The 13,046-nt window shown below is 47.3% G+C and overlaps 1 protein-coding gene across 6 annotated transcripts in view; it reads left to right on the top strand.

Moving 5' to 3' along the window:
- The window catches only part of Ptp36e (protein tyrosine phosphatase 36E), a 540,343-nt gene that overhangs the window by 354,399 nt on the left and 172,898 nt on the right, over positions 1–13,046 (top strand). For all 6 annotated transcript variants that reach the window (XM_077701525.1, XM_077701527.1, XM_077701526.1 and 3 more), the window contains one exon: positions 12,481–12,517. In XM_077701525.1, the coding sequence (XP_077557651.1) occupies positions 12,481–12,517 (37 nt within the window). The remainder of the gene's footprint in view (positions 1–12,480; positions 12,518–13,046) is intronic.

Raw genomic sequence — 13,046 nt, 5'->3', positions numbered from 1 at the left:
TAGTTCCAGGAACGCCGTTCCGTACAACACTGAAACTAACCTGCTTTTAAAAGTCAGTAATCGTTTTTTGACAAGCTACACACAATTTAGGATTTTTGCCTCTGTCTGTGGCTTGTTTTACCCACTCAGAGGAAAGAAAGCGGTGAAAGAATGCTCCAACATAAAATATATATGGACAAGGTGCTTTGAAATTGCGACATCCGCTGCTAAGGCTCGTGTATGCCTACATTATTTACCGCACAGAAACGTCAGGCATATGGGAGGCAGAAAAGTGTATTTCACCGAGCGTAACACGGTTCTTCCAATTAGGAATACACATTGGCTTTGTTTGTGCAGTAGCAAACAAAAAAAAACTGTTAAAAAACGGTGATGAAAAAGGCTGCCAAAAGCGGATGTCCTAGCAGGTGATACGTAAACATTGCGAATGCGAAAGGATTGGATTGAATTATTTAAGCATACCTTCATTGCACTCATCATCAGAGGAGTAGAACGAGAGGAGAAGGCCATGAAAAATGTGAGGGTGAAAGTGTAGGAGGCGCGGGTGGTGGCAGCCTTTCACCTCTTCACGACATTTGCAGCGAAGCAGGCAGGTACGCGACGAATTCATTTCACGAAGCATCCGCGTAAATCCGCCATGGACACTACTGCAGTGCTTTATATAAGCATAATGGTGGATGGAAACTGCTCTTTAACCGAAATCAGAACTACTTCACCGGGTTTTGTCTACGCGCGCTTGGCGTGATTTGCCAGGTGACCTTAACTTTGAAGAGCGATATGGCTTTGTCATGCTCTACGATGCCTTAATTTTCCCTGCTCGACTTCGTCTGTGCATTTGAAATTGTTTAAAGGGACCCCGAAAAGCTTTGTGAAGGTGGCAATCAAATGCATTCAGGTGGTAGAACACATAACGGGGGATTTTTGAGCCAAGTGTGAGCCCCATACGTGGTACAGATAATTTGTAAACAATTTTTGAAGATCGCCTTTCTCAACCGATGAGCGCGACGCCGCAGCGAGCCGACCGCGGGTGACGCAACGGCGACCGCGGGTGACGCAACGGCGATCGCTGCTGACGCAACGGCGAAGGCGCCCCCTGATTCGCCCAATCGCCGGCAAGGTCGGCCGCCGGCGGCGTCACTGCCATTGGCTTCCGGCTGCTCTTCCTCCTTCCTGCGCGATCCGGAGGCAAAGGCGGCAAAGGCGGGTCCGCAGTGATTGACGCGAGCCTAGGCGGAGGAATGTAGCTAGCTGCTTTGAAGGAGGCAGAGAGGGAGGAGGAGTCGATCGGCAAGTGGGGAGAGGTGCATTTAATTGCTTCTGGCGCAGCTAATACTGAATGTAGATCAATAATTCCAACGGCATTGCATCGCTCTATTGGGGTATGCGTGGTCTGCGGAAAAGAAACAGAAACTATGCGGCACATCGTGTTAGAATGTGAGGGTATCCATCCAAATCTACATGAAGGGAACATTGGGCTTTCAGAAGCCCTAGGATTTAAGGGTATCACAGAGGAAGTTAACTTCAAGGCTGTCGAGGGGACGAAAAGAAGATTAGAATGCTGGTGGACGAAAAGCAGAGAGGGGAATATTGCCTAGGACAGTTACCACCTGTAACAGGAAAAAAAAAGTATTTTGTGCCTAATAAGCTTTTTGTGCCTGCCCTAAGCAGCGCTAGTATTGAACCAAAAGTGTAAAACATAGGTATATTAGTCCTTTTTGGTCAGATGACATGTCATCACCCCGATACAAAGGGGAAACCAATAGAAATCATCATCATCATCATCATCATTGGTGCTACGTGACAATACAGGCCTTTTGTAACTTCTACAGAAGGCTTTTCTGGGTCCCTTTAAGCCCTTCGCCGTCTGGTCGTCTGGAAAGTAAACGCTCGTCAAGAATCGTAGTTCTCTGTTACGCGTACTTTCCTGATACAATATGCGTACGGCGAGCTTCTGAAGTTTCTGCATCTCGGTGAGCCATGTCGCGGGTGGGCCGAGCCCGACTCCGTCCCAGCCGACCTCGACCACCCTTGTCTTTCTCGGAGTGTTTAGCAGAGATTCCCGCAGCACGATTCTTTCATGCGTGCACAGCGCAGAGGCCGCCACCAACATGACGCTGTGGACGTGTCTGTTTTCGCGGCAAATATTGTTCTTGTAAAGCACGGATATTTTTTAGTAACGCCACAGGTTAATTTCAGCACTCTTCGAAATACGTGATAACTCCAATCCGCCAGTAGTAAAAAGCTTGCAGGTGCAATTTCTTTTTGTTTTCGGCACCTGCCCTACACACTAACCTTGCATCTATCGACGCATCCGTACCCTGTACTCGAACTCTGAGGGAATGCTCCTACAAAACTTCCTTTTCTTTCACCTTTCTTTCTATCCTGCTGTTTTGTGTGCACTCACGTACGCAGTTAACCACTAAAAATGAACAAGTAAAATAAAATAAATATAAATAAATAAATGCGGTTTCCCGATTCCTGGTTACCACTTTTCTTTTTAGGCTATGTCATAAGAATGTCCACCGCCTGCGCCATTTACAATTTTGTTTGGTTCTAACAGTCGTAGCAGTGGTAGTCCGGGCTTTTCAGTCATAATTTAAGCATGTCCCTACAAGTGTGCAATGGGCTGCGAAATTCGGTATTTTTTTTTAATGCTGTACAACAGTCTCAGTAGGCGTGTACCTATCAGCAAAACGACCGCGTAAACCATTCTTGTGTGCGGCAGAAACGGCTCATGCCTTTAACCTGGGGCCCAGTTCTCTAAAACGAGAGGCCGTCGCTTCGAAAGAACGGGATAGCGCCATGCTAATGCATGTGTTTTGGGGCTCCGCTTTGAGCTTTTTCGGGACGTGAGAATCCATGCAGAAACGCACTGTGGCAAGGGCGCGAACTGACGACGGAGCGCAGTGCCGGCTGCTTTGCGACCTTGCCACAGTGCTGTTCTGCATGGATTCTCACGTCCTGAAAAAGCTCAAAGCGGAGCCCCAAAACACATGCATGGCGCTACCCCGTTGTTTCGAAGCGACGGCTTCTCGTTTTAGAGAACTGGGCCTCTGCTCACAGTGGTGAAAACCGGCACACGACGTTTTACGTGAAGGAAATTTCTAGCCACCACCGCGACATAATAGACCACTCGAGATTTCGGCACACGTTAAAGATCCTCAGGTGGTCGAAATTAAATGCGTCTTCAAAGACGTTTTGAGCACACATGGACAAGCGCAATGTTTGGTTGGGTGGTCAACGTAATCTGTGCCAAGTAGAACATCTTTACGTTCAGCGGACAGCTGACCCTTTCGTTGCATGCAAAGTTTGTTTATTCGAATTTTAATTCTTTATTATTTCAACGCTGTAAAACACATTGAAGTTTTCAAATACATTTAAAAGACATTCACGCTTTCCTGTACGTTTTCGGGCTCCGCCATCTTGCCGTATGTATGCGATCGATTCTACCATGTGCGTCAGAGAACCGAAATCTTGCGAGATTCCCAACCGCGACGGCCGCTTTTCTGATGGAGGCGAAAAGCGAAAACGCCCGTGTGTACGAGATTTCGGCGCACGATAAAGATCCCCAGGTGATCAAAATTCATCCGGAGCCCTCCACTACGGCGCGCCTCATCGCCTGCGTTGCGTCGGCGCGTTAAACCCCACAATCAATCAATCAAATCTTGCGATTGGAAGTTTATTTCACTTCGAGCGAAGAGAAGCGTCGAAGCGTCGTCTGCTCCGCCTCGACAGGTCGCGCCCGCGACTTTGATTAATTAGCGCTTTCTGCAGCACGCTTAACGCTGTCGTGCTCGCTCATGTTTACCTTGTTTGCTCGATTACCACGCTTATCATTAAGGCGCGTCGGCTAGGGGGACCCGACGCCGACGTCCGAGTCGACAATCCGCCTTGTCACACGACGCCGGCACGAACACGTCGGCCGATCGAAGGTCCGCGTGGCCTGACTGGCTCGCTGACCGAAGACGCCAACAATACCGATAGGTCGAATTGTCGTCGGGAGTCGATCGAGCAATGAAAACTGTGCCCCGACAACATTCGTTCGATAATGAATGCGGCGGTGTTCTATGAGTTCCTAGAGTGTAATAAACGTGTAGTAAGGTCCATGAAGTTCATACAACTAACGCAAAACCAGCGCTAATGCGATCCGTATTTCGGCTTACGACGCTTCGGCCGTTCGCTTCGACGAGAATTTCCTTCCCGAAGTTGCAGACTGCATATTTGTGCGCGACGAGCAACGCTTGTAAAAATATAAGCTCTCTTGAACAGAATAGTAGTTGCGAAAGTTTTATTAGGTAAAAAGGAATCAGCATCGGCCAAAAAAATTTTAGCGTAAAGCGTAAAACAAAAGCACGACGAGCACTATTCCCGCAGGGCCAAATCGCAGTCGCAGCCTAAAGCTACGGGCACACTAGCGTCAAACTTGCCGTGCCGCCCTGCCATCGGCCGCCAGCGGCGTCGCCCGCGCTGCTTGTGAACGCTGCGGCGCGACGCCGTTGGCGGCTGTCGGCAGGGCGGCACGGCAAGTTTGACGCTATTGTGCCCGTAGATTAACAGTACTGTTGCTGGAGGTCAGCTTTGGTGGGAGCGTTTGGAACCTTACAGCGCAACTGCTTTTCCAGAAATGTTCACTTAACCAGCCAGGAATCCTTGAAATTAGGTAGGAACATTGATCTGACCCAAAGAGCAGGTCTGAATACAGGTTATTTGCGCATGTCCTTCATTCTTTTCGTGGCGCAGTGGACTCAAGCCTCGCGCCAACTCAATCACAGTCGCGGGTTCCAACCCCGGCAGGGTGATTCTTCTTTTTTTTTCCTTCTAAATGGCATGGTTTGCGAATCTTATTTGGGAATCCAAAACTGAACTTTTTGGTTGAACTGTGGAACTACCATTTTAAACGTCAATACATCGTTTAAGTCACAGGCACGACTTGTTCATTTTTAAACTCATGCTCTGCATACATAAAGAGGCAATTGTACTTTTAGAGGACGAAATACTGATGTGTTCATTTTGCGAAATTGGTGTGTAACCATAATTTCCTACCTACAACTTAAACAAGACACAAGGTAGGCTTGGGAAGACGCGGATGAAGAGGAGGAATATAGGGCCGCGGCCTGCAACCAAACCTTCTACATATCACAAGTTGTACGCACCGAGCACATAACAAATGAACGAACAGCCTTTTAGAAAAAAAGGGGGCTTCAGGCCATCTGGAGAAAAAGCGAGGGTGAAAATATTTGTTCTGTGCAATCAGGCGCGCACAGGCACGCGCGCACGGCCGCCGCAAAACTCACACTACTCTTAAAGGGGCCCTGAAAGGCATTTTGAGCACACTAAATGAAGTAGCGCAATCGTTAGATTGGGTCGTCAAGGTCATCTGGGTCAAGTATTACTCTTTTACGCGCAGCGGAAAGCTCACACTTTTGTTACAAAGTTTGTCGCTTTTTTCTCACCCTTTCCTTCGTGTTTTAAGACGCCGCCATCTTCACATGTCTACATCATCGATTCCCCGATGTTCGTCATGAGCTAGACATCCTGCTATTGGGCGGCTTTTTCACGCACTTCCGGCAAAGAGATGAGTCGTCTGCTCAGCGTCGACTCGCCGGCTGATCTGCCAGCGTAGTGCCGGAGTGCTTGGACATTTTACGACAAACGAAACAAGTGTAAACAAACGCTTAACCGTTCGTATTGAATGCAACACGGCCATAACACGACATGGATATTCTCTTACCGGAGTACGTCCCATAAAGAAAGCGTTGAAGCCCCGTGGCACTTCTTTCGTGCAATCGCAGAGAACGCCCTGAGCCGAATGCCCGGGTTTGACGGATACATTTTTTTCCACTTCAAAACAATCCAGAGATGCGTTTCGAACGAACACAACGTCACAACATGCGTTGCAAGTCTGAACCGCGATTGACAGACGATGGGTTGCCTCCTCCTGCCCGTCGTAAATTCGGCACTCACCTCGCGCGCGGTTTGCGGGGACGAACAGCAAGTCACTTAACTCTGGTGCGCAAGCCGAGATGGCTTTTAGCCACGCACACTGCGCATACCCCATGCGAGGTTGAGTCGTACGTCGCTCGAGAAAGATAATCCAAACCATGGGAAGCACTATCCACCCGCAGAAGCACAACGTCGCATTTCATCGCGAAACAAAGGCGTCCACAACACACACACCATCGCCTCCTGTAATGCCAAACGCATCTCACACTTCCTAATGAGAGTGAGTGGTACGTCTACTGTGCCCACATGTCGCGAGGTGGGGCCCCGAGCTGAACCGGGATCACGCAACCGTAACTGACCTTTGGGGCGGTTTGTGCCTTGTTTCCAAGGCAACCGATGTTTGAGATCGTCAAAGAAAGGCGCTCGCTCCAGCGCTAGAAAGCTCAGAGCCGCGCCGGAGCATGTTTTGCCAAAGTTGCCGCTCTACACCACGCATCGCCCCAAGCTGAAATGGTCACATGATTGAAACGTTTTGTGCACGGGTTCTGTATCGGTTTAAAATGCCTTTTTCACATGGCGCCGGCAGGAATTACCACCACCGCAAAATAAGACCCGGCACCAGCGGGGCCACATCTGATACGGCGATTTTTGGATAAACAGTGCGCGGTGCATGAAAGGGACCGAGCGCAAGATCCTCCCCAGCGGCTTCGAGTTCGCCGCCGATTAAAAGTCACGTGCTGCTCTGCAGCAACGCACACCGCGAAAGGGCAAGGCGAGGCCACCGCACACATGCGGCCAGATTTTTCGTTCGCTTATCCATCCTTGAGCGGAGTGCGGAATTCATGGTGTCAACAAAACTTGCCCGTAGCAGACGGCAGTCGGAGGAGCGTAATGCGGAAGTACGTCACCGCTGACTAGCGCAGCATCAGTTGAAAAGAGGAGGAAACGCGGCGCGATGATAATGCGCGGTTTTTTATTTACGATTTCTCAGCTAATACTCATCGCTTTAACAAAATTCTTGCGGGATGAGATTGCTAATACATTGTCTTATTTGGTTACATGTACATCCATGCATCGGCGGAAGGTATTTCAGGACCCCTTTAAGAGACCGCTCGTAATATCTGTTACGGTTTACTTGTCTAGTGGTTGGTAAACACACGGTCGCGTAGGAGTTTCCCGGAAAGGGAGGCAGAGGTAGGGTGGGGGGGATTGAATGCACGCCACACTCTGACAAATGTTCTTGCGTCGTACCGTGCAACCCGTCCGCTGCTTTTTTGGTTCGGGTATAAATGTTTAGAACCGATCAAAATAACGAAATGGAATACTGCAACTGCCTGTGTACGCGCGTGCATAGCGTCGCCACAACACGACCAAGATCGGCATTGGTGTGAGCGAGCGGCCAATTAATCAATGTATAAACCGACGTCGCTTCGGAACGCGTGTAGTGCTCACTCTAATAAATTTTAGGGCGATTATTTAGTAATTCACTCACATATTTTAGACTCCCATACGTACCGAGGCATGACGTCGCCCAGAACGCGCGGTGACAGGGTCGTTCTCCTTTCGCGTGATCTTTCGGCATGGTATCGAAGCGTCAAAGTCTAGCCCCATTCCTTCAGTCAGCGTTTCCAGCCGTCAGCGGAGTGGAGCATTTGTAAGCAAAATAATAAAAAGATGGCCCAAACAGAACGCAGAAAGTAATACGGCCCTGTCCAAGAGCGATGCTGCTGCGCAGATTATCGCCGTGGCGGAGGACGCCACAGAACAAGGAGGATTTTAGAGAAGCAAAGGTCTAGCTTTGCCTGTACTGCCAGAAAAATCGTAGTGGCGGCTTCGTGAACTACCGAGGACGCCCACTTGATGGCGCTGTAAACAAGGCTTTGTAAACATGGCGGATGCTTTTTGCACTGGCCGCTTCAGCTCTCCTTAATAACATGGCTGCCTTCGCACGGCGGCATGGAGGATGCACGGCGGCCGCCGGCTCGCTGCTCCCGTGCGTCCGCGTGTTTACTTGCGTCCGCGCTAGTGGAGTGATGTTACGCCAGGTGACCAGGTGGCCTGGACTGGCATAGACCACAGTGAGCAGCAAGTGAGAACAAATCGTTTATTGACATCCGCAAGTTTACAGAGGCCAGGACATCATTTCATTTCGATCGCTGCAATTTTACGTCGCTTTCGTGACATTTTTTTCCCCCATAACAACTCGTTCAGTTGCGCTAAGATTTCGAACGAAGGGCACATTGCTTCCAATATTCAGCCGCCCGTATCTTTTTTTCTTTTTAGACGTCGCCACAAGTTACGAAGGACACAGACGCTAGGAAATTCGCTCGGATTAAAGCGATAGTTATGGCGAACTCTATCGCTTACTGCGAACATATGTACAAAATTTGAACGTAGCAATGGAACTAAAATCGTGAGCGAGTGTTTGAGGCACGGCGTTTTTTTCTCTATCTCTTCCGGGGGGTGCGACAGGCCCCAAGCACGCGCTAAGCAGCATCACAAGCTGAAAGAAAAAGAAAAAACACCTACGACGTTAAAAATGTTTGTCTGACTTCTTTACCAACACTTTGAAATTTATAAAAGTACTTCGATATGCTCTGTTGCGTGAAAATTGCTACCTGGTTTATTTACAGTAATGCTTCTTGCATGCCCCATTATTATACTTGATGCTGGCATAAAAAATAGCTTTACCGTTCAACAATAGGATGCACATAACGTTGGTATCAGCTATTTATTACGCTCTAGGGCGGTTACGAATCATGTGCTGTAATTATACTCATGAATAAGATATTTCCCTTGCTGATGACATATAGAATATAATTAAACACGCTCGGTTTAAATAATTTTACCTTCATATTTACACAGTAAAAATGCGACATGAAATTTCATACCCATAAGCAAGAGATGATAAATATGATTTCAGAACCCAGCTGCACAATAACGTATTACGCACCCTGTGTTGACTCGCACTTGCACGTCGAAGAGCCAAATTGTTAGTTCAAATACCCCGATTAACACCGTTTGCAGCAGTGAGTTGAATTTCACCTAGTTAATCTTGTATTCTTTTTTTTTTTCATCGTCTTATTTTTCATATGCGTTGCAACGCTGACTACACTTCAGCCAAGAGCCCCCGCCCCCCCCCCCCCCCTTTCCCTTATGTAATGCCCTTTCCGGTGTAAACCAATGAAATGAAATGTTGAACTTTGCCAGTAGTAATGTGGATGGCCGTATACTGTATTGAGAGTAAAATTTTAAAAGTATTTTTTATGATTCAGTGATTGATAAATGTAAAACACCATGCACATCAGTAAGCAAGACTTACAAACACAATTTTACACTGGAATGCATGGACTGCACTCCACAGTTCGGTACACGACTTTAAGTTCTTAGTCTCCTTGTAGGTTAAACCAATAGTATCTACTATCTTCCATTCCTCACAATTTAGAACGAGACCTGCCTGCGTGCGCTATTTTTGGGAGTGACATCATGGTGCATTGATTGAATAGTTTTCACCCACTTGTACAACAATTTGCAGTCGGTGGCTACATGTAAAATTGTGCCCTGGAGGGAACTGGGATTTTCACACGCTTACTAACTGAGTCTATCAGAGGCCTCCCTTATTATATTCGATACAAAAAGCCCTTGCGAGGTATTCGCCGGCAACCCATCCAACTCACTAAAGCAATCTGCCGTTGAGGTACAAAGCACCACACCTCCTCATTCTTCACTTTTGCCACAAGCTTATCCCTGTTTCTAGATGACCCGAACTGCTACACCTCCAGACGTCCAAGACAACCTCTGACCCCTCACATTTCTTTGTCTACAAAGGTTTCAAGCCCACCTGCAATGTCCACACAGCGCTATTAACAAAGGAGACACCTACACGATCACCAGAGCATAGAATCATAGTGTCACCCGCCGCGGTGGCTCAGTGGCTAAGGCGTTGCGCTGCTGAGCACAAGGTCGCGGGTTCGATTCCCGGCCGCGGCGGCCGCTTTTCTAATGGAGGCGAAAAGCAAGAACGCCCGTGTGTACGAGATTTCGGCGCACGATAAAGATCCCCAGGTGGTCAAAATTAATCCGGAGCCCTCCACTACGGCGCGCCTCATCGCCTGCGTTGCGTCGGCGCGTTAAACCCCACAATCAATCAATCAAGAATCATAGTGTCTATCAGAAATGAGCTGCTCCAATAAAGTTTACTTCCTCTCAGCTTCTTGCACGAACTTGCTTTAGGCTGACAACAGGAGCTGTACAGTTGGTCTTACAGCAATATTTTGTGCGAAGCGTTGTAAATGTACAGAGAAAGGGAAGTACTCTTGAGCAGCAGTGAAATGGAATGGAAAAAAGTAAACTAGAACCCGCATTTGCTTTCTTATATTTGTCAATGTGTACGCGTCGTGATTTATTAATAAACGTTGAATTTCGGGGCTAGAGTGAGCTTTGTGGCTAGCTACGTAACAATATCACATCGCACAATTTGATGCGTCTCAATATTTGCAGTATACCGAATACTCGCCCGAAGTTAAATATTTTTAGACACCGAATATCGTGTTCTTGAACTGAACAACAACTAATCCATTCATACTCAGATATATCCACATCACATGTATGAGCGCATTTATATATGCTGACCTTCTTTTTAACATTTGGTGAAAATACCTGGCACTTTGTAACATCTATCTGGAGGCAACATAATACATTTGCCCGTGCTGAGAACTTGATGTGGTCGCCTTCCGGTGTGTGCTCCTTTGTTCTTTTTTTGTATCTGCAAAAGAAAAACAAGGAATGAATGAAAAATGTAAATTAAATTGGAAGAACGAATAGTTAAGAAAATCATGTCACACTAATTCAGAGAAACAACTATAAATGGAAGTTAAATATACATAAACACACCAGTCGGGCGCATGGCTGTCATATCAGGCAAGCACAAAAAGTTGAAATGGCTGGCCAGTCCTTAGTGCACTTGTTGCTTGCGCCGACAATTTTGAAGGTTCAGCCAGAATGTCTAAATGAACGCCGACCTCTGAAAAAAAAAAATAACGCAGTATTTTTGATTTCACGCTTATTAACTATGACGCGAGCATCAGCTGTCACAAGGCATGCTAGTATAACCTAATTCGCATCACCACGTCTTTATGAAGGCAAACTTGAGTTGTAGCAAATCGCTGTTGACTAAATGCTCACTAACGCATCAAAACAGAAAGGCAACAGCTAGGTAAAGCTCGGGTGAATTACTGTCTTTTGGCAGCCTCAAAACGTCCATCCGAAATAATGCCACACCTTTTGAGGCAAATGCGCCCACAACTTCTCGGGTTCTAGATAGTCAGAAATGTTCGAGAGTGGCCAGGACACTTGAGAGGCTGTTCCTTAAGGGTTTTTCTCTTTTCTCAAGTTGTTTTTACTAACTTCGCATGCACCCTGATCGAAAACTCCGAGGAATGGAGATTTTATATTTGAATCATTTAATAACAAAATATTCCAGCAGAAATCATGCACAAATGAGGTATTTACGGCGACAACGCTTTCGTTTGCACGGTCTTTCTAGCGGAGTGCATAACACTCACCTTCTGTTGGAAGAACCAAATATTCTGGCCTACACAGCTGTCTTCCGATGCGGAATTTCCCGCATTTTTCGCTCCGCAAGCACTCAATTACCGTGTTTTGCCAGTCCTCTCAACAACTGATGGACGCAAAAGCACATAACAGCAATAACAGTTCCGAAACCAGTGCTCCGCGCGCATAGAAACGGTGGGCCGCTGCAGCGGTTTCAATTTGAATCGGCGGCTTTGTGGTTGCGAATTCAGAAGTGAGGTGGTGCACCAGTCGGCTGTTCGTAAAAAGTTGCGTGCATTTTTGCTCAACGGATGTTTGATGCGGAACTTGTTAATAATATTTTTAAACAACACCTTGTACGCGAACATGTTTTGTAATCTCTACCAAAAGTAACCTTTAAGTTGCGCCGTCTGGTGGACTTGATGGTCGAAAACTGCGCTGTAGGTTGGTCACGTGGGGCGTCGATTTTTACGCCGCCTATAGGGAAACCAGGGAACGTCCAAGCTTGAGAGGCCTGACGACGCCCGCAACGGGGTGTCCTTGCAGACGTCATCGAGAAGCGACGCACCATGGGCGACAAGCTCACGCGGTGCGAGGAGGTGGACGAAACGAAGGAGAATCGCGGCACCGGCGAAAATACGATTTTTTTTTTATTTGCGCTGACTCCACTAATATTCGCCGCATTAAAACATCCTTGAAGGAGGTGGTTACTGGGACATTGACACACCTGAAAATGTGAAAACCCATGTATGGGCAAAACCTGTTTTAGGGCACCTTTTATCTGGAGCCCTGCACTACGGCGTTATATTTCACAGTCAAGTCATAGTGAACGTCAACAAGGGTTATTTAATATAACGTGCAATAGAACATTTTATCAGACAACATAATTTAGAGAAATATTCTTAGGTGGGCAATAACTGAACTAAAAAATCAAGTTGAAGAGAGTTTCAGGAGCGAGTTTTTATTTTGTTATTTTTGTATTTTCAGAGTATTCTGAAGCCTAACGCCTACATAGCAGCCCAAGGTAAGAGAACCGTGCTTTTGTTTTGTTTCCCCCCGGAAGACCGCCTGCGGCGTAACTGAACCCTTCTCTACCGTACTTCGCGGAGTCTTCAGAGAGCGAGAGAGATTAAAATTTTAGTGCAGAATGCTCTCACGTTGAGACGCACACCTGGGGAGTTCTTCCTGGTCGATGTAGGCCTCCACGGAGTCAGAAGAACATCCGTGCAAACTAAGAGGTGTAGAAAGCGCTTGTGCGAATCCTCTAAATATCTCGGTAGAGCACGTTGATTACATTTTCGTAGCTTCATTGTTAACCAGAGAGACGGGGTGGGCACTCTTCGCTGCTCCTGCTCACTCACAGTTCTGAAATTACTTATCATTCACTGGTAGCAACTTTCCCGAGAAAAAGCCACGCGAATTAAATCAAGCGCGGACATGCTGCCGCCCTATGGCGAACACACGGCAGCAACTCGCCTACAAGTGCTGGCTCAGTTTTGGGGGGGGGGGGGGGGGGGGCACTTTCTTCTTTACTTTCAACATTGTGTCGCCTT

Source organism: Haemaphysalis longicornis, unplaced genomic scaffold (genome assembly GCF_048455015.1).
Source record: "Haemaphysalis longicornis isolate Haplotype H1 unplaced genomic scaffold, Haemaphysalis longicornis Haplotype H1 scaffold_27, whole genome shotgun sequence".
Classification (NCBI taxonomy): Eukaryota; Metazoa; Arthropoda; class Arachnida; order Ixodida; family Ixodidae; genus Haemaphysalis; species Haemaphysalis longicornis.
Note: the sequence above shows the minus strand (reverse complement) of the source record. Positions and strands in the feature narration are given on the sequence as shown.